Here is a 25,631-nt window from a genome sequence, read left to right on the forward strand (position 1 = left end):
GAGCTGAGGGACAGCGCCCAGGCCCAAAGTTCAGGCCCCACGACCGGACCCAAAAAAAAAAAAATGTAATATTTTTAGTTACTTAAAAGCTGATTTTATAAAACATTATATAAAATAAAATTCATATTTGTATGTTTCAGTTTTCAAAACTTAAGCAAGATTAATTTTACATGTAAGAAAAACTATTTAATGAATTGCAACTGTGTTATTTAAAGACTAAGGCAGGAGGGCTGACAATTCAAGGCCAGCCTAGGCTACATAGCAAACCAAACCCTAAAAAGGAAGGAAGGGGAGAGAGAGAAAGAGAGAAAGAGAGAGAGAGAGAGAGAGAGAGAGAGAGAGAGAGAGAGAGAGAGAGAGAGAGAGAGAGAGAGAGAGAGAGAGAGGAGAGAGAGAGAGAGAGAGGGAAAGAAAGAAAGAAAGAAAGAAAGAAAGAAAGAAAGAAAGAAAGAAAGAAAGAAAGAAAGAAAGAAAGAAAGAAAGAAAGAAAGGAAGGAAGGAAGGAAGGAAGGAAGGAAGGAAGGAAGGAAGGAAGGTTGGTTAAAAAATTAAGTTGCTAAGTGAGAAATTTTGTGGAAATGTCTAACATATTCAGACTTCATGAGTGAACAAATTGTACACAGTATAAATAGACCAAATAAATGCTTTAAATTAGATTTTACTTGTCATCAGTAGAAGGTAAAATGGTTCAATAATCATTATATATTTTAGTTTAGTTTAGTTTTTATTTCCTATTTAAGTTCATTGAATCTATAATAGTAATAAGTGGTTGCCTATAAAAAAAATCATTGTTCCAGATGACTGATATTCACTACAAGAGGAAAAAATTTAGAAATCTTTGGGTCATTTTTCATTTAAGCAAGATTCTTGTAGTCATAAAAAAAATGAGGTCTGAATACTAGCTTTGAGATGCTGTAGTTTTATAATTAGTATCATTTCAAAAAAAAAGGTCTCAGAGAGTGACATATAACCTTTCCTCAACATCAAGGCTTAAAACCATATTCCTTAGCTTCCTCTTCACATCAATTAAGATAACTGAACTATAGCAATAATTCCTGGAAGTATCATTTAATGTATGTAATGATTAGGAACATACCAGTATAGAACTAGGCAGTAAGCAATCAAAGATTAGCGCAAAGATGCTAGGAAGATTCCAGGTAATTTGATGAAAAATGTATAATGTCAGTATAGAGCAATATCCTCTAGATTCATTAAATGATCTATTTTCCTGAAGTTAAGTTAATGTGATTGAATTTTATCACAAGATTATATAGGTGTTTGCAGAGGAAATAAATTGAAATTCATTGTTTGCTTTTAAATTCCATGAATATGTACACAACAGAATTGTTACTTGATACATTCTACTTGACCTATTTGGAGAGACATTTTGTCTTACTGAAATTTCATTTTTATGTGAATTCACTTCAAAATTTGAAATCATATTCTTTTAAGTGCCTGGACCTGAAAAGAAAGTTCGCAAATTACTTCCTGAACCTAAACCTCAGCCCAAGGAAGAAGTTGTTCTGAAAAGCGGTATAGTATTTTTCTACTGGGGGAATATCAGTTTCAAGTATCTAAAATTAAAACTTGAAAGCTCACAAAATATTTCTGTCTCTTGTTTTTAAGATTACCAATTTATCAAAATTTGCTTGCAATTTCATTAAAAATTATGGAGACTATCATTTTTGCGTATTTTTAAAAGGCAGAAATTTTGTGACCATTCATCAAATTTTGAAATGTTAGTGTTAATACACATAACTAAATTGATACTCTAGCACAGTGATCACAAGTGTCATTTTTATAATCAAATTATGTAATGAAATACACTAAAACTATTAAATATTTCACACAAAACTATTTAATCCTAAACTTTGCATTCAGTTTTAAAGTGTCTCAGGATTACCATAACTAATAACATCTTTTTAAAAAATTGAACATATCTTACTAAATATTAAAGAATTAGAAGCAAGATAGTCAAATGAACCAAGTTCTAACATTGTCTTCAAATAATATTACTGACCTCAAGACTACACATTTTACATATTCTCCCATTTAAGTAAGTATTCTGCTTCTTTGAATAGCCTATAATGAATTAAAATATTGAATTATTAGAATTCATTGCTATTCAAATGGTTTGGAGCCACTTTTGCCATGTGATTCTCTCTAGTAGTTCCTAAAGATATATAAAGTGAATCTGAGTACTGTGTGAAATAACATAACAAATTTGATTTATTGTAGATGGGGTAGATCATAGCATTTTTAGTTTGAATACTAATTCCCCAAGGCATTAGCTTGCATGCTTTCTCATGCTTTGTATGTTACCTGCATTCATCAAACTTGTTCAACATCTTCATGTGTTTGTCTTGGTTTACATATAAACCTTTTTGTCTTTTAAGTTCTAAGAAAGAGACCTGAAGAAGAAGAACCTAAAGTAGAACCTAAAAAAGTAGAAAAAGTTAAAAAACCAGAAGGTAGGAATCTCAGTGACCACTTGTGCATTTATCTTTTAACAAAATGGACAGTTAGCAAAAGGTTTATCTTGTAAACATCAACATAGCTTCATACCTCATCTGTATGTGGTGTGTGTTTTCCATTGTCTGCTTTCTGTTTAATTATTTTAAAAGTAGTTCTTAAATCAATTTATATCTTTCCTCCCAACTTTATTATATGTTCTAAATCTCTCAGAGGAAATGACAGAAATAAGATGGTTGTAGAATAAGTTCAAGGGGGTGGGGGTAATGGAAAATGTTGCATAAAATTCATGGGCTTTTAATTGGGTTGGTTTTGAAGTATTGCTGATTCTCAGTGAGTGTAATTATTAAGAATTATTATAGAAGTAATTTAGAAAGAAGCAGGGCATGGGGATATAGAACAAGTGGATAGAAAAATATAAGGAAAAATAATTTGGACACATTAAAAAAGACAAATCAAGTCAGCTGAGAAAGTATCAGATTTTTGTAAAAGTCTTCAGTAGAGCTTTTAAGTAAATTTTAAAATCTGATACTTAAAATAAGTTTATTTCTGTATGTTCAGATCTTAATACTAGAAAAATCTCTTATTATCTTAAAGTACCACCACCACCACCCAAAGCTGCTGAAGAGGTTGAAGCTCCTCCAGCCACTGTTCCACAAAGGGAAAAGAAAGTTCCTGAACCAACAAAAGGTATTTTCATGGTACTAAAATACCATTATGCTGTCTAGATTTGAATATATGACCTTCATCTGGTTATCATATATATCTTAATTTACCATCTCATTTATTAATTTGTGACTTATCCATATTTTAAAAAATTTGGAAAACTATATTGCCAGGCATGAACTGAATAACAATGTTAAATCCAATAAAATTATATTAATATACTTTTGACATTTGTTTAAAATGAATAGGAAGTTTAGAATAAAAATGAATTTGAAAACTGCTTATGTAAAAATTCTAAAATCTTCATGTAACGGTATGTGTCCTTAATTTTAGCTTTAACTTTGTGAGAGAAAAAAAAACCTACAAAAATATTGTCCAAACCCGCTCATTTCTTGAATTATTTTAGTGCCTGAAATTAAGCCAGCAATACCTCTTCCTGGACCTGAAGCAAAACCAAAGCCTGAAGCAGGTGAGTGAACTTGTCCACACAAATAATACTAAGTTAATAAGAAAAATTAATGAAAATCAGTATACATGGAGTGAGTTCTGAGGTCTCAGTATGTTTCATTGTGTTATCTGAAAAACCAGTTCATTAAAGATTTCAAATTACAACAGAAAACCACCAAATGTAGTTTTAGAAAATGACAAGGGGATCTATTAACACAATGGCTATCTTTCCACAGAAGTGAAGACCATGAAAGCACCTGCTGTTGAGCCTGCGCCAACCCCCATCGCTGCCCCTGTGACAGTGCCAGTGGTTGGAAAGAAAGCAGGTATCTATCCTTGTTGCTAACTTGCTATGGTAGCTTCATAAAAGCATTCCCACTATATTAAAAACTCAAGCCCTCTTTTTATGTTGAACATGAACATAATTCCAACAGTGGGAATTTGTGATCAGTTCTGACATTTTCTTTATCTGATATGTCTTATCCATCTAATCTCTCACCCAGTAGGTGCATTTTGTGTTTTAATTGGATTATGTGTTCCTACAATACATCATTTCCTTCATATGCTTTTGGGATTAAGTAATGAAGATGTGTAGAATTGATGAAAACTTGAGAGATAGACATTCTCTAACCACACTCATGTAAGAGTCCCCTAGAACTGTAAATCATATCCTTATTTCCTACAGGGGTCATTCCACATTTTAAAAAATGCCAAACATTATAATAATTAAAAGTTATATAAATGGATAATGTTGTTGACTTTACAACACCTATAGGTGTGCCATTTAAAATGTCTAAAATGGTAACTTTTAGCTAAAGAATATTTTATCTGGTCAAACAAAATGTTTAAATAGGGATACAGGTTGACCCATTGTAACAATGAGATATACAAGACACTATGTTGAAAATGAACTTTACAATTTCAGCGGGGTGGGGGTGGGACAGGGTGGGAGAAGTTAGAAAGGTGGGAAGGAAGGGATGGAAGGGGAAAAACAAAGGAGGAGGCAAGAATTCTCGTTACCCCTCTGTACAGTATTTTTACAATTAAAAATGTATTGAAAAAAATAATATTTTACCTCAAAAGAAAAACAAAAAAGATTGTACAATTCAGCTCTTTAATTGGTATAAGGATTTGGTTAATAATAGTTTTCTTAAATACAGTAGTAATAGTATAACCCTCTCAAGTCCAGTGCTTGTTATTTATGAACTAGTTAGTAGTTTGTCACTTATGTGATAGCTTAGAAACCAAACTGATCTTCTTATGATCATTAATCATAATATTCATAAATGTATATCCTAATTATTTGGCTTGTGAGAAGCCACATACTCTCTTTAAATTTTTATTTAAAAGAATTTCCCAGTTTTTGAGTTTTGATTATGTTCAGTGACATGAGAAAATTCTGTTCTTTTGGCACTAGATTAATTTTTAATAGGCATGCTACTTTTTATGATTTTGGCATTTTTTCTTTTAAATGTTTTTAAAAGTGAACAAATCATTATTAAGCCAATTTCCATACATTTTCCCTGGATTTATTTTTCTACTCAAATACAAAAGGAAAGGCTTTTGGTACCATCTGACCCATTTCACTTTTTCCTACACTGATTCCTTATTGTCAAAAAAAAACTTTTTTCTGTGCTTTTCATAACATATACATGCCAAAAAAATCATGTAAAATATTTTGTAGCTAAATAAGGGCAAAACTCTGCCTCATAGATCAACATCAAGTCTTCCCTAAATACAAAGAGAATAAAACACTTGCCAAGACAATTTTTTAGTCTTAAGTGGTGATGGCAGTCTAGCTTGGTCACATCAATCAAGACTATGCCCTCTTGGCATAGAATTCTCCATGCATAGAATGCTCCAGTGAAACCAACTTCCCTTTACTCCTGAGCACAAAGCATGACTCAATCGCTCATGGCTTACTCTTAAGCTTGAAATAAACCTGAAGTTGAATAAATGCTGTCTTCCCTTTATTTCAGAAGCCAAAGCGTCTAAGGAGGAAGCTGCTAAGCCAAAGGGTCCTATCAAAGGTATGATTCATTCCTTTCAGATCTGTATGGTAAACTTCCTCTTGTGTATGACCAAACTCTGCATACAAGGGGAAAATATTTCCAACATTTATACAAATCTTGATTATTTTTAATTGATTTTGCTGAACCAAAATGCCCTATAATATTTTTAATAACCCACTTCTAATATTCAAGCAGATATCATGTATATAACCAACTATATTTTGGCATAATGAACCTTCTGAATTATTAGTTTCATTTTCATATTCATGATATTTATACCAGATATAATTATTAGAAATTTTTATATATATATATACACACACACACACACACACACACACACACACACACACACACACACACACACACACACACACACACACACACACACACACACACACACACATATAGGTTTGGGGCTTGAACTCTGGCCTGGGAACTGTTCCTGATCTGTTTTTGCTGAAGGCTAGTACTCTACCACTTTGACTCACAGCACCACTTCTGGTTTTTTGTGGTTAATTGGAGATAAGAGTCCCACAGGAACTTTTCCTGCCTCAACTAGCTTTAAACCATGATCCTCAGATTTCTGCCTCTTGAGTAGCTAGGATACAGGTGTGAGCCCCCAGCACCTAACTGAATATTTGTATAGTTAATATTAAGATATGAACAAATAATTCATGAATTCCACATGCCGTCTAGTTTCCCTTTGACCATTTAATTGCCTGGCCTTTAGTTTTCTGTTCTTGTCTTCTAATTATGGCTAAGTTTACCCGGTAGGCAGCACTTTCTACTCCTATCAAGTCACTAAATCAGATTTTCATTTTACTCTGAATTAGGTGTAGCCAAAAAGACCCCTTCACCAATCGAAGCTGAAAGGAAGAAGTTAAGGCCAGGAAGTGGTGGGGAAAAACCTCCTGATGAAGCTCCATTCACCTACCAGCTAAAGGCTGTGCCACTGAAATTTGTGAAGGAAATCAAAGACATTGTATTAACAGAGGCAGAGTCTGTTGGCTCCTCTGCAATCTTTGAGTGTTTAGTCTCCCCGTCCACTGCAATTACAACCTGGATGAAAGATGGCAGCAACATCCGTGAGAGCCCAAAGCACAGGTTCATCGCAGATGGTAAAGACAGAAAGCTGCATATCATTGATGTGCAACTCTCTGATGCTGGGGAGTACACCTGTGTTTTACGTCTGGGAAATAAAGAAAAGACCTCCACAGCAAAACTTATCGTAGAAGGTAAATTTTTCATCTTCTGAACATTAATCCCATCATGTAGAATAAACTTGGTAAAAAATAAATAAAAAAATAAGCTTCAGTTGCAACTCCTATTGAAGTTTTGGACAAAACCACTACTTGCCAAGTTTTGTGTCATTGAAGTGTTGCATGTGCTGAAATATATACTGACCTTCTCCACAGAACTTCCTGTGCGTTTTGTAAAAACACTGGAGGAAGAAGTGACAGTGGTGAAAGGCCAGCCATTGTATCTGAGCTGTGAGTTAAACAAAGAGCGTGATGTGGTCTGGAGGAAAGATGGGAAGATCGTGGTGGAGAAAGCAGGCCGCATTGTGCCTGGTGTCATTGGCTTAATGAGAGCTCTGACCATCAACGATGCAGATGACACTGATGCTGGAACATACACTGTGACTGTGGAAAATGCCAACAACCTGGAATGTTCATCTTGTGTCAAAGTTGTCGGTTAGTATTTGGAGGGCTGAAAAGGGAAAGTTGCTTGAGCACAAGAGTTCAATACCAGTTGTAAAACCCTGTCTCAAAAACAAATCAAAACCAAAACAAAACAAAAAAGTAGCAGGTTCATATTTTGCAAAGAATTTTCTCTCCTCTTTTATCATACTACAAAATGAAAAAAAAGAACTTTTTCCTCAGTATCTGAATGTCAGAAATGTTAAGAAATACCATTTATCCTGGCAGATTAATTATGTCCCGGTTTATAAATTATTTTCTATTGTAGAAATTCACTAGCATTGTTTATATAACTAATTCAGATCATGCTCCTTTTTAAAATTTTTCAATGTAAGACCACTTTTTAATTCCTATTTGTAGAAAGGGCTTTTACTTCGACACATCAGTTTATGAGTACAATGAATCTTGGTCAAAGCTATTCTATCTCTCCTAACCCCTTTTCTCTTCTTGCCTTGCTCTTTATGTAGAAATCATTAGAGAATGGCTAGTGAAACCTATTCGAGATCAACATGTAAAGCCCAAGGGTACAGCTGTCTTTACCTGTGACATTGCAAGGGACACACCAAATGTAAAGTGGTTCAAAGGATATGATGAAATTCCCTTGGAACCAAATGACAAGACTGAGATATTGAAAGAAGGAAATCACCTGATTCTCAAAGTTAAGAATGCCATGCCCGAAGATATTGATGAATATGCCGTGGAAATTGAAGGAAAAAGATATCCTGCAAAACTGACACTTGGAGGTATAAAAACCTTATCTTTTATCCTGGCATAGATTTTAAGCATTTGCTTAAGGCAAAATAGCACATCAAAACCATGAAAGCAAGCCTTTGCTAGATTGTTTTAAAGCATTGTTACTTCATCTCTGACTAATGCAGAGCGTGAAGTTGAACTGCTTAAGCCAATAGAAGATGTCACCATTTATGAGAAAGAAAGTGCCAGCTTTGATGCAGAGATCTCAGAGGCAGACATCCCTGGACAATGGAAGCTGAAGGGAGAGCTTCTAAGGCCTTCACCTGTAAGTAATTCCCCACTTCAAATTCTTATTCATACAAATTAACTACATTCTATATACAGGTTTGATACTTAGATTTGTATTCATAATGGAGTTACTATGGATTTGTAAAGTCTCTAAGAAAGTAACTCATTATTTGTAGGCAATGTAGACACATTTTGTAAAAATTGTATGACAGAAGGCATTTTGCTTACATTTGTTAGTAGTACTTTTTACAACTCTATGGCAATCTAAACCTAAAATTTATGCAAATGTGTTTTTAATTTTCTTTTCAGACTTGTGAGATCAAAGCAGAAGGTGGGAAACGCTTCTTAACTTTACACAAAGTCAAACTAGACCAAGCTGGTGAAGTCCTCTACCAGGCACTGAATGCAGTTACAACCGCCATTCTGACAGTCAAAGGTATAGGACTTTTTGGACCTATGTAGTGAATTCAACCTTATTCCCACCCCATGCATTCTGATAAACCATGCATTCTTAATGTTTGACTTTCCAGAAATCGAACTTGACTTTGCCGTGCCCCTGAAGGATGTTACTGTTCCAGAAAAGCGACAAGCTCGATTTGAATGTGTCCTTACCCGAGAGGCAAACGTTATCTGGTCTAAAGGACCAGATATAATCAAGGCATCTGACAAATTTGATATCATTTCTGATGGAAAGAAACACATGCTTGTTATCAATGATTCTCAGTTTGATGATGAAGGAGTGTATACTGCTGAGGTGGAGGGCAAGAAGACATCTGCACAGTTATTTGTGACAGGTAAGAGTGAATGAGACCTGTGACATTCCTTATGTACATACATAGTTTAATTTAAAGACAAGATACCATTTCTAAAAGCTGTAAGTAACAATCAGTACCACTACTTTCTTTCACAATGTTACCAAAAAGAAAAAAGATACCTTTTTTAATAGAGGATAACTCTATTTGAAAAGAATATAATAGATGCCATGTGAAGTGGATTCCAACAGCCCATGTAGATTAGTGTGATCTCTCTCTGTGTGTAGATAATTTCTGTTTCTGAGCATATCATCTATGCTTGCATTGCAGGTATAAGATTGAAATTCATCTCACCTCTTGAAGATCAGACAATGAAAGAAGGTGAAACAGCAACTTTTGTTTGTGAACTATCTCACGAAAAAATGCATGTTGTCTGGTTCAAAAATGATGTCAAGCTCCACACAAGCAGAACAGTACACACGTCTTCTGAGGGCAAGACTCATAAATTGGAAATCAGAGAGGTGACATTGGATGATATATCGCAGATCAAAGCACAAGTCAAGAACCTGAGCTCCACGGCCAATCTGAAGGTCTTAGGTAACTAGAGCCAACTATAACTAGTCAAGACAGTTTCTAGATGGTGGGATCAAATAGTAATTAAGTATTTTAACCTTGGTATTCTTTAATAGACTTTAGTTTTCCACATTCTTCTGATGATGTGTTGAATGTTGTTAACAGAGGCCGAGCCCTACTTCACTGTGAAATTACATGACAAGACAGGAGTTGAGAAGGATGAGATCATTCTGAAGTGTGAAGTCAGCAAAGATGTGCCAGTGAAGTGGTTCAAAGATGGTGAGGAGCTTGTACCTTCACCTAAACATTCCATCAAGACAGATGGCCTGCGCCGCATCTTGAAGATCAAGAAGGCGGAACTTAAAGATAAAGGCGACTATGTGTGTGATTGTGGCACAGACACAACCAAAGCAAATCTTACTGTGGAGGGTAAGTTGCTCCCAAACCAAGTATTGGCCAATTCTGAACCTGCAAGTCACCTGTTCAGTCACACTAACAAGACCTTTATATACTTCCAGCTCGACTAATAAAAGTGGAAAAGCCTCTGTATGGAGTCGAACTGTTTGTGGGTGAAACAGCTCGCTTTGAAATTGAACTTTCAGAACCAGATGTTCATGGACAATGGAAGCTAAAAGGAGAGCCTTTGACTGCTTCCCCTGTAAGTCCAGATTATGAGATCAGATGGGGTAGGGAGTTGCTTGGTTGGTTATGCGCCCCCCCCAAAAAAAAAAGAAGAAGAAGAAAAGAAAAAAATCTCTTAGTGACTTTCAGGAAGACCCCACTGGTATACATAATGTTCTTCCTTTTCTTCTAATCCTCATTTTACTTAGGACTGTGAAATCATTGAAGATGGGAAGAAGCATGTCCTGGTTCTTTATAATTGTCAGCTGGATATGACTGGAGAGGTTTCTTTCCAGGCTGCTAATGCTAAATCTGCAGCCAATCTGAAAGTGAAAGGTATGCTCTACCTGTTAGGGACCTTTTCATATTTTTTTTGCAAGACTTTCTTCTGAGACCCTGAGCTGGTCAGGGGTCATGAATGGAAGTGTGTTCTAACCTGATCCATGGTCATCTTCTTTCAGAATTGCCACTCATCTTCATCACACCTCTCAGTGATGTAAAAGTCTTTGAGAAAGATGAGGCTAAATTTGAGTGTGAGGTATCCAGGGAGCCAAAAACATTTCGTTGGCTGAAAGGAACCCAGGAAATCACTGGTGATGACAGATTTGAGCTTATCAAGGATGGCACTAGGCATTCAATGGTAATCAAGTCAGCTGCCTTTGAAGATGAAGCCAAATATATATTCGAAGCTGAAGACAAACACACCAGTGGCAAACTGATCATTGAAGGTAAATATTTTTTTCAAACAAGCCACCATTAATTTCTGCCTTTAGTTTCATATTTCCTTGATAAAGTGGTTGGATTAACAAGGTAATTTTTCTTCCTTGATAGGAATCCGGCTCAAATTCCTTACTCCTCTCAAAGATGTAACAGCCAAAGAGAGGGAAAGCGCTGTGTTTACTGTGGAATTGTCCCATGACAACATCCCTGTTAGCTGGTTCAAGAATGACCAGCGCTTACATACCAGCAAACGGGTATCCATGCATGACGAAGGGAAAACACATTCAATCACATTCAAAGACCTGTCTATTGATGACACATCCCAGATTAAAGTAGAAGCTATGGGGATAAGTTCAGAAGCTAAACTCACCGTGCTCGGTAGGTAATTTTTTGTTTATTTTTTGTTGTTATTATAAAGGTGATATATAGAAGGGTTACAGTTATATGTCAGGTAGAGTACATTTCTTTTTGGACAATGTCACCCCTTCCCTCTTTAGTAGGTGCTTTTTTAAATTTAATTTTATTGCATTAAATTCGATAGAAATTTGTGGGGTATCTATGATATGAAATAGTCTAGCTGGTTCTATCATATGTTATCAGGCTTATTTCTTTTTTCTTTTTTTTTTGGGGGGGGGGTCCAGTTGTGGGGCCTGAACTCTGGGCTTGGGCGCTGTCCCTCAGCTCTTCAGCTCAAGGCTAGCGCTCTACCACTTGAGCCATAGCACCACTTCCGGCTTTTTTCTTTTTGCTTATGTGGTGCTGAAGAATCGAACCCAGGGCCTTGAGCATGCAAGGCAAGCGCTCTACCACTGAGCCACTTTCCCAGCCCCCAGGCTTATTTCTAAAACATTTTTTCCTAAAAATATGAAGATATTAAGGTAGTTAAGATTGTCTCTTTTGCCCACAAAATATCCAGTTAAAGTGAGAATTAAAATTTGTTACTAAGCATCAGTAGCTCATACTTATAATCTTAGCTACTCAGGGGGCTGAGATCTGAGGATCATAGTTCAAAGGCCAGCCCAGGCAGGAAGGCTATGAGACTCTTATCTTCAATAAACTACCAAAAACCCAGAAATTATTCTGTAGCTCAAAGTGGTAGAGCACTACTCTGATTTCAAGACCTAGGACTGGCACTAAATAAATAAGTAAACAAATAAACTTGTAACTATTCTAACTAAGCTAGTGGTACATGCCCACGATCCTACTCACTCAGAAAGCTGAAAATCTGAGACTCAATGTTCAAAGCTAGCCTGGACAGAAAGTTTGTAAGACTTGACCTCCAATTTACCAGCAAAAAGCTGGATGTGGAGGTATGGTAGAGTACCAGCATGAGTGAAAAATCCATGCTACAGTGTGTCCCAAATTCAGACCCAGTACATCCTCCACACATTCATGCAAAATAATAATAACTAATGATCCCTGTTATGATTAAAATAAGAATATGTCCTTTTATCAAAATTATTTCAGAAAAAAATGTTTTTCAAGCTTCTGATAAGAGCATATAAGAGAATTTACCTTTATAAGCATACATCAAGAAAATTAAATATGAATTCTACTAATATAATGACACTATTAAATGAAATTACTTGATAAAGGAAAATATCTTAAAGCTTAATAAAATGTATGGAGAAATTAGAAAATTGGAAAAATAATGAAAAAACATAGGCAAAGGCTAATTTGTTTAGCGTCTGACAAGTTCTATTTCTATTGTTTAGAGATTTTGTTTTAAGCATGATGAATGAGGGAGAGTTGGTGCAATTGTTTAATAGACTTGGAATCTGTGAGCTCTCTTAAACTTCATGAGAGCTGTCAGTTCCCTGAGTGGGGAGTAAAGTTTCTTCACTTATGCTTGACTTGCAGAGGGAGATCCTTACTTCACAGGAAAGCTTCAAGATTACACAGGCGTAGAGAAAGATGAAGTGATTCTTCAATGTGAAATTAGCAAAGCAGATGCACCAGTGAAGTGGTTTAAGGATGGGAAGGAAATAAAGCCATCCAAAAATGTGGTAATTAAGGCAGATGGCAAGAAGCGCATGCTGATCCTAAAGAAAGCCTTGAAATCAGACATAGGACAGTATACCTGTGACTGTGGAACTGATCAGACCTCTGGAAAGCTTGACATTGAGGGTAAGGAAATTTCCATGACTTCTACACTTGAAGCTGCTGGGGTTATTTCTGCCACAGGCTCATTGCACATGCTGACCCTTCACTTTTCCAGATCGGGAAATTAAACTGGTACGACCCCTGTACAGTGTGGAGGTGATGGAGACGGAGACAGCCCGCTTTGAAACTGAAATCTCGGACGAAGACATCCATGCCAACTGGAAACTCAAGGGAGAGGCACTGCTCCAAACACCTGTAAGGCTATTTCTGAACTCGTCAACATCAAGAGGAGCAGTGTGAAATTAGAAAAAAAAAACACACAGGAGAAAAGTCAGAGTGCATGCAGGGCATTTAAAACATGGTCTCGAGTTCTCTACTGGATCAAAAACCAAAGATAGATACTCAGGTCTACCAATGAGCTTGGACAGTCATTTATTAATTACTTCTGATCCAGAATAGTATAAGTTAATGTGTATTCTCAGGCCCAGAATTATGTAGGTTAAAAAATGTAGCTTTCCTGAGAGCACTTGTAATCCTATCTCTCCCATGTGTGCACTCACTCTCTCTCTCTCACACACACACACACACACACACACACACACACACACACACACACACCTATTTATTTGTAACATTACTTTAGTTAAAATATTTTATCCCTAGGGTGGGAAAAATCATAGAGAAAATTACTACAAAAGCTTTTCACTTTTTATGATACAGGATTGTGAAATTAAAGAAGAAGGAAAAATACACGTCCTTATTTTGCACAACTGCCGCCTGGACCAGACAGGTGGCGTAGACTTCCAAGCAGCCAATGTTAAATCCAGTGCCCATCTCCGGGTTAAACGTAAGTATTATGTATTTTTGTTGGAAATTCAGTATGCCCTTGAGTATATGAAGAATAGTATGTGAAAAGTGTAGATGGTATTTGAAGGGTGCATGGTATTCATTAGACTTATTTAAGTAACTAGAAAACATTTAAGTACAAAAACTGGCATTTTTCTTGTTTAGCATTGAAATTAACATGCAGTGCTAAAGTCTTAATTTTTTTTGTGGACCCTAGCATTCAAAAACAAAAGAAAATTTAGCAAGTCAGGTTTCTTTTCCTTGTAATTCCTTTCATTCAAAGCAGACAAACATGCAGTACGGTTTTAGCTGAAGACTCCTGAGGGCCATATTTTTCCAGGGGCTGTAAAACCATAGAGAAAAACCTTTGCTGTGTGGGCATTTTAGACTCAAGAAAGGAGGCTGAGAGTGCTAGGCTCACATTTTTGGAAGGTGTAAAGTGGCAGTGGATAGAGACAGGCTATGTGACTGAGGGCCCCAGGTCCTCTCCCAATCAGAGTCTTAGTTATTTTGGAAGTCACATACCTTATGTAGCCAGAGGAACTTGATGCCTGGCAGGAAGACAGATGCAACACAGATTTCTTGCTGACCTTGTACATCCCAAAGAAAGGACTCCTACTAATACCGGCTCTCCAGCTACCAGCTCTCCCCTTATTCAGTACCACCTCGGGGCCACGTTCACCTGGGAGTTAAAACAGAGGCCAGTCTTGTGGCTCCTTCCTTCTTGAAGAAAGCAACCATGAAGATCAAAAACTAGGCCTACTTACTCTTTTGGAATTACAACATGAGTAACACAAAGCTTTATCTTTCCTCCCGTAAAGCACGGGTAATTGGTCTTCTGAGGCCTCTAAAGGATGTCACGGTGACTGCGGGCGAAACAGCCACCTTTGACTGTGAGCTCTCTTATGAGGATATCCCAGTGGAATGGTATCTCAAAGGAAAGAAATTGGAGCCCAGCGATAAGGTAAAATGCAGGCAATACTGGCCTTTTCTAACCCTTTCTTTTTCCCTTGAGCTCTTCTATCTTTGTTTTCTTTTTTTCTTTGTTCTTTGAACTTCCAAATGTCTCCAACTCTACCTTGGCCTTTCTCCTCTGTCTAGTTTGATTTCTGCTGAAACTATAAAACAGATTTTTGGGGTGGGGAAGATTCATGTTAGGTTTAGCTTGATGGTATCTTTACAGAAATCGAATAAAAAGTTGGCTAGCAATGATAGCTTGTTAGAGTAACTTGAAGAATCAAAGAAGTCTTTCCAACTGGAAGATCTTCAATAGCAGTGTACTTGAAGTTTTAAGACTAATTCTCTCCATGCTATCTAGTGTTCAGCATATAAGGGGATTAAGAGGAGAAGACTGAAATTCCATGTCAGGCAGTTATCAAGTAGTTGAGATAACTTCTGGGCAGATTTGCTCCTCAGGCATTTTTCCAAAGCTATTTTTAATATTCAAGTGCTTTGGTCTGTGTGAATTCTGGAATGCAAGTAGACTATTTAAAGTGCAGCTGGTGGTACTGACAAGAAAGAAGGGTTCTGTGGTCATCCACATATATGAACAAGTAACCTTTAGGAATTTTGAATAAATAACCAATTCTTGCTATAAGCTTTTACTAACTTTTTCTAGGCCCAATATTTTACCCATAAGTCAATGCAAAAGTGGTTATACAGATATGCCCCAAGTAAACTTTGCCTAATTGACCTATATATTTTATCTCCTCATCAAATTACTGTATATATTTATATATGCTGGCTAATTCATCTTTAATTTTGAGTCCTTAAAATAAATGTCCAGTATAAGTTGGGATAAAAAGTATAGAACAGTCCATCTTCTACCTTCATTCTAAAATCACAAATAATATCAAGTATATATCAGAGCTCTAATACAAATCAAACTTTAAAAATTAAATATATATAATTAAAAGAAGATTTTTTAACATAAAGCCACAAAATTTACTGAAGTATTTGAAGACAATGCCTTTGAAAAATTGCTCAAAAGTATAATTTAAAAATCAACTAGTATTCTACTGAAGTAACTAAATGGTCATACAAACCATAAGGACCAGTGGTTTTCCTTTTTTACCAACTATGAAAAGCACCAGTATAATCCAGTTGTAGAATGAAAATTAATTTACACATTAGAAAACTTTCCTTTCAGCAAAGTCTCTATAAATACTGACCTGGGTGATTGGGTTATCTCCACTTTAAGCTTGCTGATTTAAAAATGTACATTTTTTTCTATTAAATGTGAATTAATTCATGTCTGGAAGCAAAGAATCAGTAGACTTCCCATAATTCTTTCTTGACCTTTAAATTTCTAATACTGCTTAAGGATAAATTCTATTATTGTTGTGTTAATAAATACCTTTTGATAAGATTAAAGCTTTTCATTAAAAAGTCAGTCTCCACAACAAAAAGGAAAGAAGAAAAAAGAAAAAACATGTCTATTTTAATCTTAATGTAAAAACTATGCTATTTTAAATTAAAAGCGTGTTTCTAAAAATCTTATTCACATTTCTTTCATGGTCCCTTATATCACTAAAATTGTTTCCTAAAATTAGAAAAGATCAGTTTACAATAATTCTAGACACTTCTTTGTGTCTCTCTTGGCATAGGAATTTTAATCCTTTACTACAGCCACTCCAAAATACTTCTATTCACATGCCTTCATGTTACTTATATATCTCTTTCCAAAGCAGTACATTAATAGATAAGATATATTTATGCATGGATTAGAAATGGAAAGACTTTTTAGAAATAGTCATGAGCGGGTTGGGGGAAGCAGGGGGAAATGGGAAGGAATGGTAAGGGGAAACAAAGGAGGAAGCAGCAATGCTTGATAAGAAATGTACTCATTACCTTGCCCATGTAATTGTAACCCCTCTCTATGGTATTTTCACAATAAAAAAAAAGAAATAGTCATGAGTTATATTCAGTTCTAACTTTGATGTTCTCAATTATGAAAGTAATTATAGGAATAACATGTCCTGCACTCCATTAAGGAAAATACTTTTCAGTGAAACTATATTCTTAATTATTTCCTTTATTAAAAATATAACAAGTAGGAGGAAAAAAACTTTTACATAATTCTTAACTCTAGGTGAACTCTTAAGCAAGGCAAAACCAATCTTGATGACAGGGTATACAATTTTAGGCATTCTAGAAGGTAGGTCTGGATGTAAGACCAGTACCATTGTCTTTACTACCAGGATGGCCCTATCTGAGCCCCACTACCTTTTTTTCTTTTTTTAATTAAAAAAAAAAAAGAGATAAAGGTGATAAACAGGGGAGTTACATTTACGAAAGTAAGGTAATGAGTGCATTACTTTTTAAACACTGTTAACCTCCTCCCTTGTTTTCTTGCATTTACCACTCCCTACTCTCCTCCTGCCCAAGTTATAAAGTTCATTTCCTGCACAATGACTAGTGAGTATCATTGTTGTATTAGTAATCCTTTGTCCTGCAGTTTCTGTGATTCCCTTTCCCTTCTACAGATCAGATGAGCTTATTTCCAAGACAAAGTGTACAGAAAACTAAAAGAAAGAAAAAAGTAGAAATAACCACATACAGGATCTACAAAGAACCTCTTGTTTCCAGGTTTTAGAATTTATTTTGATATGCTTCTTTATTTATGGTCCTATGCAGCGATTGGGCTATTGTGATCTCCTGCTAAGAATATCATAGACATATTTGACTTTTCAGTACTGAGGCTCAAACACAGGAAAAGAGGACAGGAGTCAACATCTTCATTTGTAGTTTCAAAAAAAGATTAAGAAATCATACAATTATTTTAATCACAGTTCTAATTGGTTTGCAAAACAAAAAACAGGACAAAATCTAGCTTAGTGTGGCATGGTAAATACCTTGCAATTAAAAAGAGAGAGGGAAAGAAAGAAAATCAGCTTTCAGGTGACTATATCCAAACATTCTTTCTTTCTCTTTTAACTTTTTTAGGTTCCTTTTCATATGTAAACTGAATAACAGAATGTAAGGAAATAAAAATATGTAGATTTAAAAAAATATAAATATATGTGCCAATCCTGGGGCTTGAACTCTGGGCCTGGGCCCTGTCTCTGAGCTTTTTTACTCAAGGCTATCATATGACCACTTGAGCCACAGCTCCATTTCCTGCTTTTTTAGTAGTTACTTGGAAATAAAATTTCATGACCTTTGCTACCTGGGCTGACTTTGAACCACAGTCCTCAGACTGTCTCCTCCTGAGTAGCTGGAATTACAGGTGTCAGCCACCAGTACCCAGGCATAAGTACATAGATTTTAATAAGATCATACATACAAATAGAAATTGGCCTCGGCAAGTTCAACATAAAAAGTCACCTAGTAGTTATGTAAAAGTAACTATGATTAAGAGAGATGGGTGACAATGTTGTCAGACAAATTAAAAAAAAAAAAGTAACTATGAGAGCCTGGAATTTTCTTAAGGGATTTGAAACACTTTGTTAAAATTACACACACACACACACACACACACACACACACACACACACACACACCTGGGAATAGTGGTTCATACCTAGCTCTCCATGACAGAAATCAGGAAGATTGCAATTTGAGGCCTATCATGGACAATAAAAAGCTAGTCCTATTATCCCAACTATGCAGGAAGCATAAAGAGAAGGGCCATGTCTAGGCTAGCTCAGGCATAAATGTGAACCCTTTTGAAAAATAGCTAAAGCAAAAACTGAGCTAGGAACAGAGCTCAAGCAGTATAGCACCTACCTAGCAAACATAGGGACCTGAGTTCATATTGCTAAACATATGTATATATTGCCAAATATATAAAATATAAAATAAATATATGTTATACATATGATTATAAAACAAGTTGGATGACTCTATTTAACGCTATTATCTAAATCAATTAAGTTAGCCTATATATGGGAATCATACTTTTATATATTCTTTTTTTTTCATTTTATTTTATTTTTTTTGTGAACATACTGTACAGAGGGGTTACAATTACAATTACATGGGCAGGATAATGCGTACATTTCTTATCAAGCATTGCAGCTTCCTCCTTTGTTTACCTTTCACATCCCTTCCCAGCCTCCCCCCCATCCAATCCTCTCCCTCCGCCCCCCCCCCTCGCACCAACATTGTAAAGCTCGTTTTCGACATGACAACTTGTACTTCTCATTGTTGGAACAGGTCCACCTGTATCCTTAAATGACTTGTTTTTCCCCATCTCCTCCACAAGTTATACTGACATCAAATATAGTGAAAGCAGGGGTTATACTGTGGGGGAGGGACATACAAAGCAACAAAGAAATAATCTTATAAATGCGTTAGAAACAAATGCATGAAAGAAAAACATTAAAATACATATCTAAGGGTTCATTTTCCTAACATCACATTATCTGACCTTTTCCGCTTGACTTATACATATACTAGATATTGCAAATAAGGGAAAACATGGGACCTATGTTTCTTTGGGCCTGGCTTACTTCACTTAATAAAATTTTTTCCAAGTTTTTCCATTTCCTAACAAATGGGGCAATGTCATTCTTTCTGATGGAGGCATAGAATTCCATTGTGTATATATACTACATTTTCTTGATCCATTCATCTACTGAGGGACATCTGGGTTGGTTCCATATCTTAGCTATGGTAAATAATGCTGCAATAAACATAGTTGTGCTGGTAGCTTTAGTGTGGTCTTGTTTGTAAACATTTGGGTAAATGCCCAAAAGTGGGATTGCTGGGTCATAGGGGAGCTCTATGTGAAGTCTTTTGAGGAACCTCCATACTGCTTTCCAAAGTATACTTTTATATATTCTTAAATTGCACTTTTCTAAATAAATAAAACTAGGTGGTCACACGTTCAGAAGGAAGAGTCCATACACTAACCCTGAGGGATGTGAAATTAGAAGATGCTGGTGAAGTCCAACTAACAGCAAAGGACTTCAAAACTCAAGCCAATCTCTTTGTGAAAGGTAACTATAAGGCTTATTTAAAGACATATATAGTGCACACGTTCAGAAATAATGCTCACTCTCAATTATCTTTTTTTGTATTTAGTTTCATAGATAACGAAAATCAACCAAATAGCAAAATAATATCTGGTTTTATTTTGAGGCCTAACAAAATATTTTATAAATTATTATTTTTTAAAAAATCCATTTCTATTTTCTTGTGTATTTGACTAATTTAAAAAACAGCTAGGAGAAGAATTATGGATCCTCACCTTATTAACCATGAGTTGTCAATGATTTCTTTGGTGTTTCACAATTCTTAAAAATGATTTTCCTCTGTATGTGCAAGTAATGATAAAACATCATTATTAGAGGAAAATACCTGAGTCAAACCTAATGAATACAAATGAATAACCCCTGGAGATGCCAAAAAGAGGTTGAGAAAGTGCCAGAACTCTGGAGAAAAGGGAAAGGAAATTCCATGGCTAATGAGTATGATTCTTTCAGAACCCCCCGTTGAATTCACTAAGCCTCTTGAGGACCAGACGGTCGAAGAGGAAGCCACTGCAGTTCTGGAGTGTGAAGTATCGAGAGAAAATGCAAAGGTGAAATGGTTCAAAAATGGGACAGAAATCCTCAAAAGCAAGAAGTATGAAATTGTCGCTGATGGCAGGGTCAGAAAACTTATCATACATGGCTGTACCCCAGAGGATATCAGAACATACACTTGCGATGCTAAAGATTTTAAGACTTCCTGTAACCTGAATGTTGTGCGTAAGTATTCTTACATAGGACTTGTCATTTTCAACTCTTTATAACAAGCGAAAACACTTTTTGCATGTCTCTCTTGTCCCAGCTGCATTTCTTGACAATTCACAGCATCAATACTGACCTAACCTGATCCTTTATGTGTTTTACAAAATCATTTGTATGTCTTTTACAAAAACATCTGTATCAATCACTTTTGGCTCTGCTTCTTTTCTTGGAGTAGTGAGCAGAGGTGCTCTCTGTCTACATGGGCTAAGCCTACTGAATGAAAATCCTTTACATGAATGATAACAAGAATAAGAAAAGTTAAGGAACCCTGTTTTTATGTGAAAATAATTTCATTTGTAAACAAAATAAATTTTCAGACATAAGGAACAAGTAGAAAGTGAGCGTGAAATTCATTTGAATAGGAGCATACTTGAGATAAAGCCCATTACAAAATTCAATTTCTGAGAATAAGAAGGCTTGAAAAGTTGAAGCAAGGTTTGGATTCTTTGAGTCCTAGATAATTTCCATGAAGAAAGAGCTCTAATGGTTTTTAGCATTACTTTTTCCTCTGGTGAAAAATAATGTCTTTGTTCATAATGCAGCATGTTAACTCATTTGTTTCATTCATTCATCTGTTCAGTGAGGACATTTTTCAGTGTGTATTTTTGTGCAATATTTGTTTGGTGTAGTTGCTTTTCATCTGTCAACAGCTAAAACCTAATGGCCCTGACTGTGCTTCATTCCTCTTGTATTGTGCTATTTCTTCCATTTGTGGTTACTGTTATTTAGCTTAAGTCAGAGTAGCATCTTGGGTCACCTTCTTCCATTGTCATCTACCTCCACTCCAAAAAGAGCAAGCTGCAATGGCCTATCATCAAGCCTACCAGCCAGAATCTCAGTGACCAAGAACAGCCATCTTGGAAAGGACTCACAAGGAGCTTTGAAAAAAAAAAAAAAAGAAGGGCAAGAAGGCAGTTCCCTAATCCTAGACATCAACTGAATTCTAGAGATTATAAAACAGAATGAAAATCAAAATCACCCTTCCATACAAAACAGAGTTGGTTGCATTAAGAAACTTTATGCCTGACTTATTATATGTGACACCTTTGAAGCTGAGCTTTTTTAAATGCAGAATTTAACTGACTTCAATTATAGTCATGCCTGGTAGCCATAACAAAGCTGGTCACAGTGCTTCAAGCTGTCTTCTCTTTGAATTTTACTAATTTCTCAAAGACTATGCTGGCTGCTTTAAGGCAATTTTTCTTTTGTACTAGTGTTTCAATATCTTTCAATTCTGATACACCATCATGGAAGATTTTTCTTATCACCCAAAAAAGCTGAGATGGACATATAGAATGCCTCATAATAGTATATAAACTACATAAATACATGAAAAGTAAGGCATCATGCCTGAATGGCATCTCCAAGTGATTCCAAGATCCATTGTAACCCATTTAGATGGACGGATCCTTGCAAAAGGACATTTTTCTTAATGTAGTTCACTGTAGTAATCTCATAACAAATTCCTAGCAACCTTATTTTGAATTCTGATGAAACTTTTTTTACAGCTCCTCATGTGGAATTCTTAAGACCACTTACTGACCTACAAGTTAAAGAAAAAGAAATGGCTCGGTTTGAATGTGAAATCTCCCGGGAAAATGCTAAGGTCTGTGATTTTACTATACCTGCAGTCTTGTATTGTCAAAAAACTTTATATTTCCTTTGGGGTTAGCCAAAAATAGAAGAAAAAAGGAAAAGAAGAAAGTAAAACTTCCTATCACTAGTTTAGTTTCAAAGATTATTTTGGTATGAAATGTACTCAATTGTTCTTTTTTTAGTGTCATTCTTTTCCTGTTATTTGAAAAGTAATTGACTCATAAGAGATTCAAATATTATTCTGATCTCTGTGGAATTGCTATTTTCTTTGATCACAAATGATCAAATATCAGCAATTTCACATTCCCCCAACTAAGTTCCTCTGGTTACAAGTTCCAAGTTCCTTCATTTGCTAAGTCTCTTTTTCCACATAGAAGGAATTAGTCTATATGATGCCTAAGGCCTTCCATGGCTCTAAACTTATATGGCACCATTATTTTTAACAATGGGTATCTTCCTTTGGTGGACACTTCACAAACCACATTTATAGTGTCTGTTTTGCTGACTTCAATGCAAGATTTTTTGTTAAAAAATGCTTTCTCTATAAGGGTCAAAATATGTTACTCTCTTAATAGTAAAAGGTAAAATTATTCTTGGTTTTAAATTTATATTCATACATCCCACCTTACCCCTTAAATCAGTATGTCCCATTCGTTGCTTTCTGATAAATTCAAGTTCTTAGTTCATTGAAGGGATACCCATGGCAAGAAACAATACAAAAACTGATTGAGAAACGTATCTTAATATAGGTTCAATGGTTTAAAGATGGTGCTGAAATCAAAAAGGGCAAAAAGTACGACATAATATCTAAGGGGGCAGTACGCATTCTTGTCATCAACAAATGTCTACTGAACGATGAGGCTGAATATTCCTGTGAAGTCAGAACAGCAAGGACATCTGGCATGCTGACAGTCCTAGGTAAGAGTGAAGGCTTTCTTTACTGAAATGTATGTGTTAGGTAAGATAATAATTTCCAGCTCAACGGACTTGTAATATTCTGATTGCAGAAGAAGAAGCTGTCTTTACAAAAAATCTTGCCAATGTAGAGGTTAGCGAAACAGACACCATAAAACTTGTGTGCGAGGTCTCTAAGCCTGGAGCAGAAGTGGTTTGGTACAAAGGTGATGAAGAGATCATTGAAACAGGAAGGTTTGAAATCCTTGCTGATGGAAGGAAGAGAATCCTGATCATTCAGAATGCTAACCTTGAGGATGCTGGCAGCTATAACTGTCGACTCCCAAGCTCTCAAACTGATGGCAAGGTCAAAGTGCATGGTATGAAAATCACAACGAAATCACATTGTCATTTTTTAAATTCATACTTAAGGAGGAAGGACTGAGTTTTTAATATATTGCAACTTTTGTTTGCCAGAGCTTGCTGCTGAATTCCTCTCAAAGCCTCAAAACCTTGAAATACTTGAAGGAGAAAAGGCTGAATTTGTCTGCACAATATCAAAGGAAAGCTTTGAAGTCCAGTGGAAGAGGGACGATCAGACACTTGAATCTGGAGATAAATACGATATCATTGCTGACGGCAAAAAGAGAGTCTTAGTGGTGAAAGATGCCACATTACAAGATATGGGCACTTACGTGGTCATGGTGGGCGCCGCCAGAGCAGCCGCTCACTTGACAGTGATTGGTAAGTCTGCTCTTGCCTTTAGGTTTTTCTCATTGTTTCTACTACTTTAGCCCCTCTTCATGCTATAAGATCTGCTTGATTACTTGCAGAAAAACTCAAGATCATAGTTCCTCTTAAGGACACCCGGGTGAAGGAACAGCAAGAAGTTGTCTTCAACTGTGAAGTCAATACTGAAGGTGCTAAAGCCAAATGGTTCAGGAATGAAGAAGCCATATTTGATAGCTCAAAATACATCATTCTACAGAAAGATCTGGTCTACACCCTTAGAATCAGAGATGCACGATTAGATGACCAAGCCAACTACAGGGTGTCTCTGACCAATCATAGAGGAGAAAATGTTAAAAGTGCAGCTGATCTCATTGTAGAAGGTAAGTCATTTATGTAATATCAGAATTGTTTGCCATTGGTTTCTATTATGGAAACAACTAAAATCCACATTATTCTTCTCTTCTTACAACAGAGGAAGATCTGAGGATTATTGAGCCTCTTAAAGATATTGAAACAATGGAGAAGAAATCTGTTACATTCTGGTGCAAAGTGAATCGTCTTAATGTAACACTGAAGTGGACCAAAAATGGGGAAGAAGTGGCTTTTGACAACCGCATATCGTATCGAATTGATAAATACAAACACTCTCTAATCATCAAAGATTGTGGCTTCCCAGATGAAGGGGAATACATTGTCACAGCTGGACAGGATAAATCTGTGGCTGAGCTGCTCATCATAGAAGCCCCCACAGAATTTGTGGAACACTTGGAAGACCAGACTGTCACCGAGTTTGATGACGCTGTCTTCTCCTGCCAGCTCTCCAGAGAGAAAGCAAATGTAAAATGGTACCGAAATGGGAGAGAAATCAAAGAAGGCAAAAAGTATGCAGGAAAACTTCTGGTTCTCTTTCTGTAGTTATATGTACACTTTAGACAATGTTAGCAGTCTCTGTATAAGCTAACCAATAATTCCATTTCTTTTTTAGATACAAATTTGAAAAAGATGGAAGTATCCACAGGCTCATTATAAAAGACTGCAGACTGGATGATGAGTGTGAATATGCTTGTGGGGTAGAAGACAGAAAGTCTCGGGCTAGACTTTTTGTAGAAGGTATATATTCAGTAAAGTAATGATTCGATTAATGGCAAATCTTTAAATGCCAGTCAAAATACTAGTGTATTTATATGTTATTACTTATTCTTTCCCAGAAATCCCAGTTGAAATTATCAGGCCTCCTCAAGATATTCTGGAAGCCCCGGGTGCTGACGTTGTCTTTTTCGCTGAGCTCAATAAAGATAAGGTAGAAGTTCAATGGCTGAGAAATAATATGATTGTTGTCCAAGGTGACAAACACCAGATGATGAGTGAAGGAAAAATACACAGGCTACAGATTTGTGACATTAAGCCCCGTGACCAGGGTGAATACAGATTTATTGCCAAAGACAAAGAAGCCAGAGCTAAACTTGAACTGGCAGGTAAGTCTTTAATTTGGATCTTAAAATATTCTTACTAGCCAGGTGCCAGTGGCTCACTTCTATAATCCTAGCTACTCAAGATTCTGAGATCTGAAGATACAGATTCAAAGCCAGCCCTGGGGTGAAAAAATTCTGAGAGGTACTTATCTTCAATTAACCAGCAAAAAGCTGAAAGTGGAGTAATGGCTCAAGTGGTAGAGTTCCAGTGCCAATCTTGAGTGGAAAAGTCAAGTGAGAGCACTGGGTCATGAGCTCAAGCCCCAGGGACTGTGCAAAAATAACAACTAATTAATTAATTAAA

The 25,631-nt window shown here is 36.0% G+C and overlaps 1 protein-coding gene across 1 annotated transcript in view; it reads left to right on the forward strand.

The window, feature by feature from the left end:
- LOC138825447 (titin) overlaps window positions 1–25,631 on the forward strand; it is a 201,988-nt gene that overhangs the window by 81,169 nt on the left and 95,188 nt on the right. Inside the window, exons 91-122 of the mRNA XM_070020028.1 lie at window positions 1,453–1,533; window positions 2,397–2,471; window positions 3,070–3,162; window positions 3,545–3,607; window positions 3,822–3,911; window positions 5,565–5,615; window positions 6,434–6,835; window positions 7,016–7,294; window positions 7,768–8,043; window positions 8,179–8,318; window positions 8,591–8,717; window positions 8,812–9,075; window positions 9,364–9,630; window positions 9,772–10,035; window positions 10,125–10,264; window positions 10,437–10,563; window positions 10,689–10,955; window positions 11,059–11,325; window positions 12,808–13,074; window positions 13,166–13,305; window positions 13,771–13,897; window positions 14,718–14,860; window positions 19,715–19,838; window positions 20,325–20,591; window positions 22,142–22,239; window positions 22,979–23,147; window positions 23,237–23,503; window positions 23,601–23,867; window positions 23,957–24,235; window positions 24,328–24,736; window positions 24,841–24,965; window positions 25,064–25,330. Coding sequence (XP_069876129.1) covers window positions 1,453–1,533; window positions 2,397–2,471; window positions 3,070–3,162; window positions 3,545–3,607; window positions 3,822–3,911; window positions 5,565–5,615; window positions 6,434–6,835; window positions 7,016–7,294; window positions 7,768–8,043; window positions 8,179–8,318; window positions 8,591–8,717; window positions 8,812–9,075; window positions 9,364–9,630; window positions 9,772–10,035; window positions 10,125–10,264; window positions 10,437–10,563; window positions 10,689–10,955; window positions 11,059–11,325; window positions 12,808–13,074; window positions 13,166–13,305; window positions 13,771–13,897; window positions 14,718–14,860; window positions 19,715–19,838; window positions 20,325–20,591; window positions 22,142–22,239; window positions 22,979–23,147; window positions 23,237–23,503; window positions 23,601–23,867; window positions 23,957–24,235; window positions 24,328–24,736; window positions 24,841–24,965; window positions 25,064–25,330 — 6,222 coding nt within the window. The remainder of the gene's footprint in view (window positions 1–1,452; window positions 1,534–2,396; window positions 2,472–3,069; window positions 3,163–3,544; window positions 3,608–3,821; window positions 3,912–5,564; window positions 5,616–6,433; window positions 6,836–7,015; window positions 7,295–7,767; window positions 8,044–8,178; window positions 8,319–8,590; window positions 8,718–8,811; window positions 9,076–9,363; window positions 9,631–9,771; window positions 10,036–10,124; window positions 10,265–10,436; window positions 10,564–10,688; window positions 10,956–11,058; window positions 11,326–12,807; window positions 13,075–13,165; window positions 13,306–13,770; window positions 13,898–14,717; window positions 14,861–19,714; window positions 19,839–20,324; window positions 20,592–22,141; window positions 22,240–22,978; window positions 23,148–23,236; window positions 23,504–23,600; window positions 23,868–23,956; window positions 24,236–24,327; window positions 24,737–24,840; window positions 24,966–25,063; window positions 25,331–25,631) is intronic.

This window comes from Dipodomys merriami, unplaced genomic scaffold (assembly GCF_024711535.1).
Source record: "Dipodomys merriami isolate MVZ:Mamm:240054 unplaced genomic scaffold, mDipMer1.0.p SCAF_1, whole genome shotgun sequence".
Classification (NCBI taxonomy): domain Eukaryota; kingdom Metazoa; phylum Chordata; class Mammalia; order Rodentia; family Heteromyidae; genus Dipodomys; species Dipodomys merriami.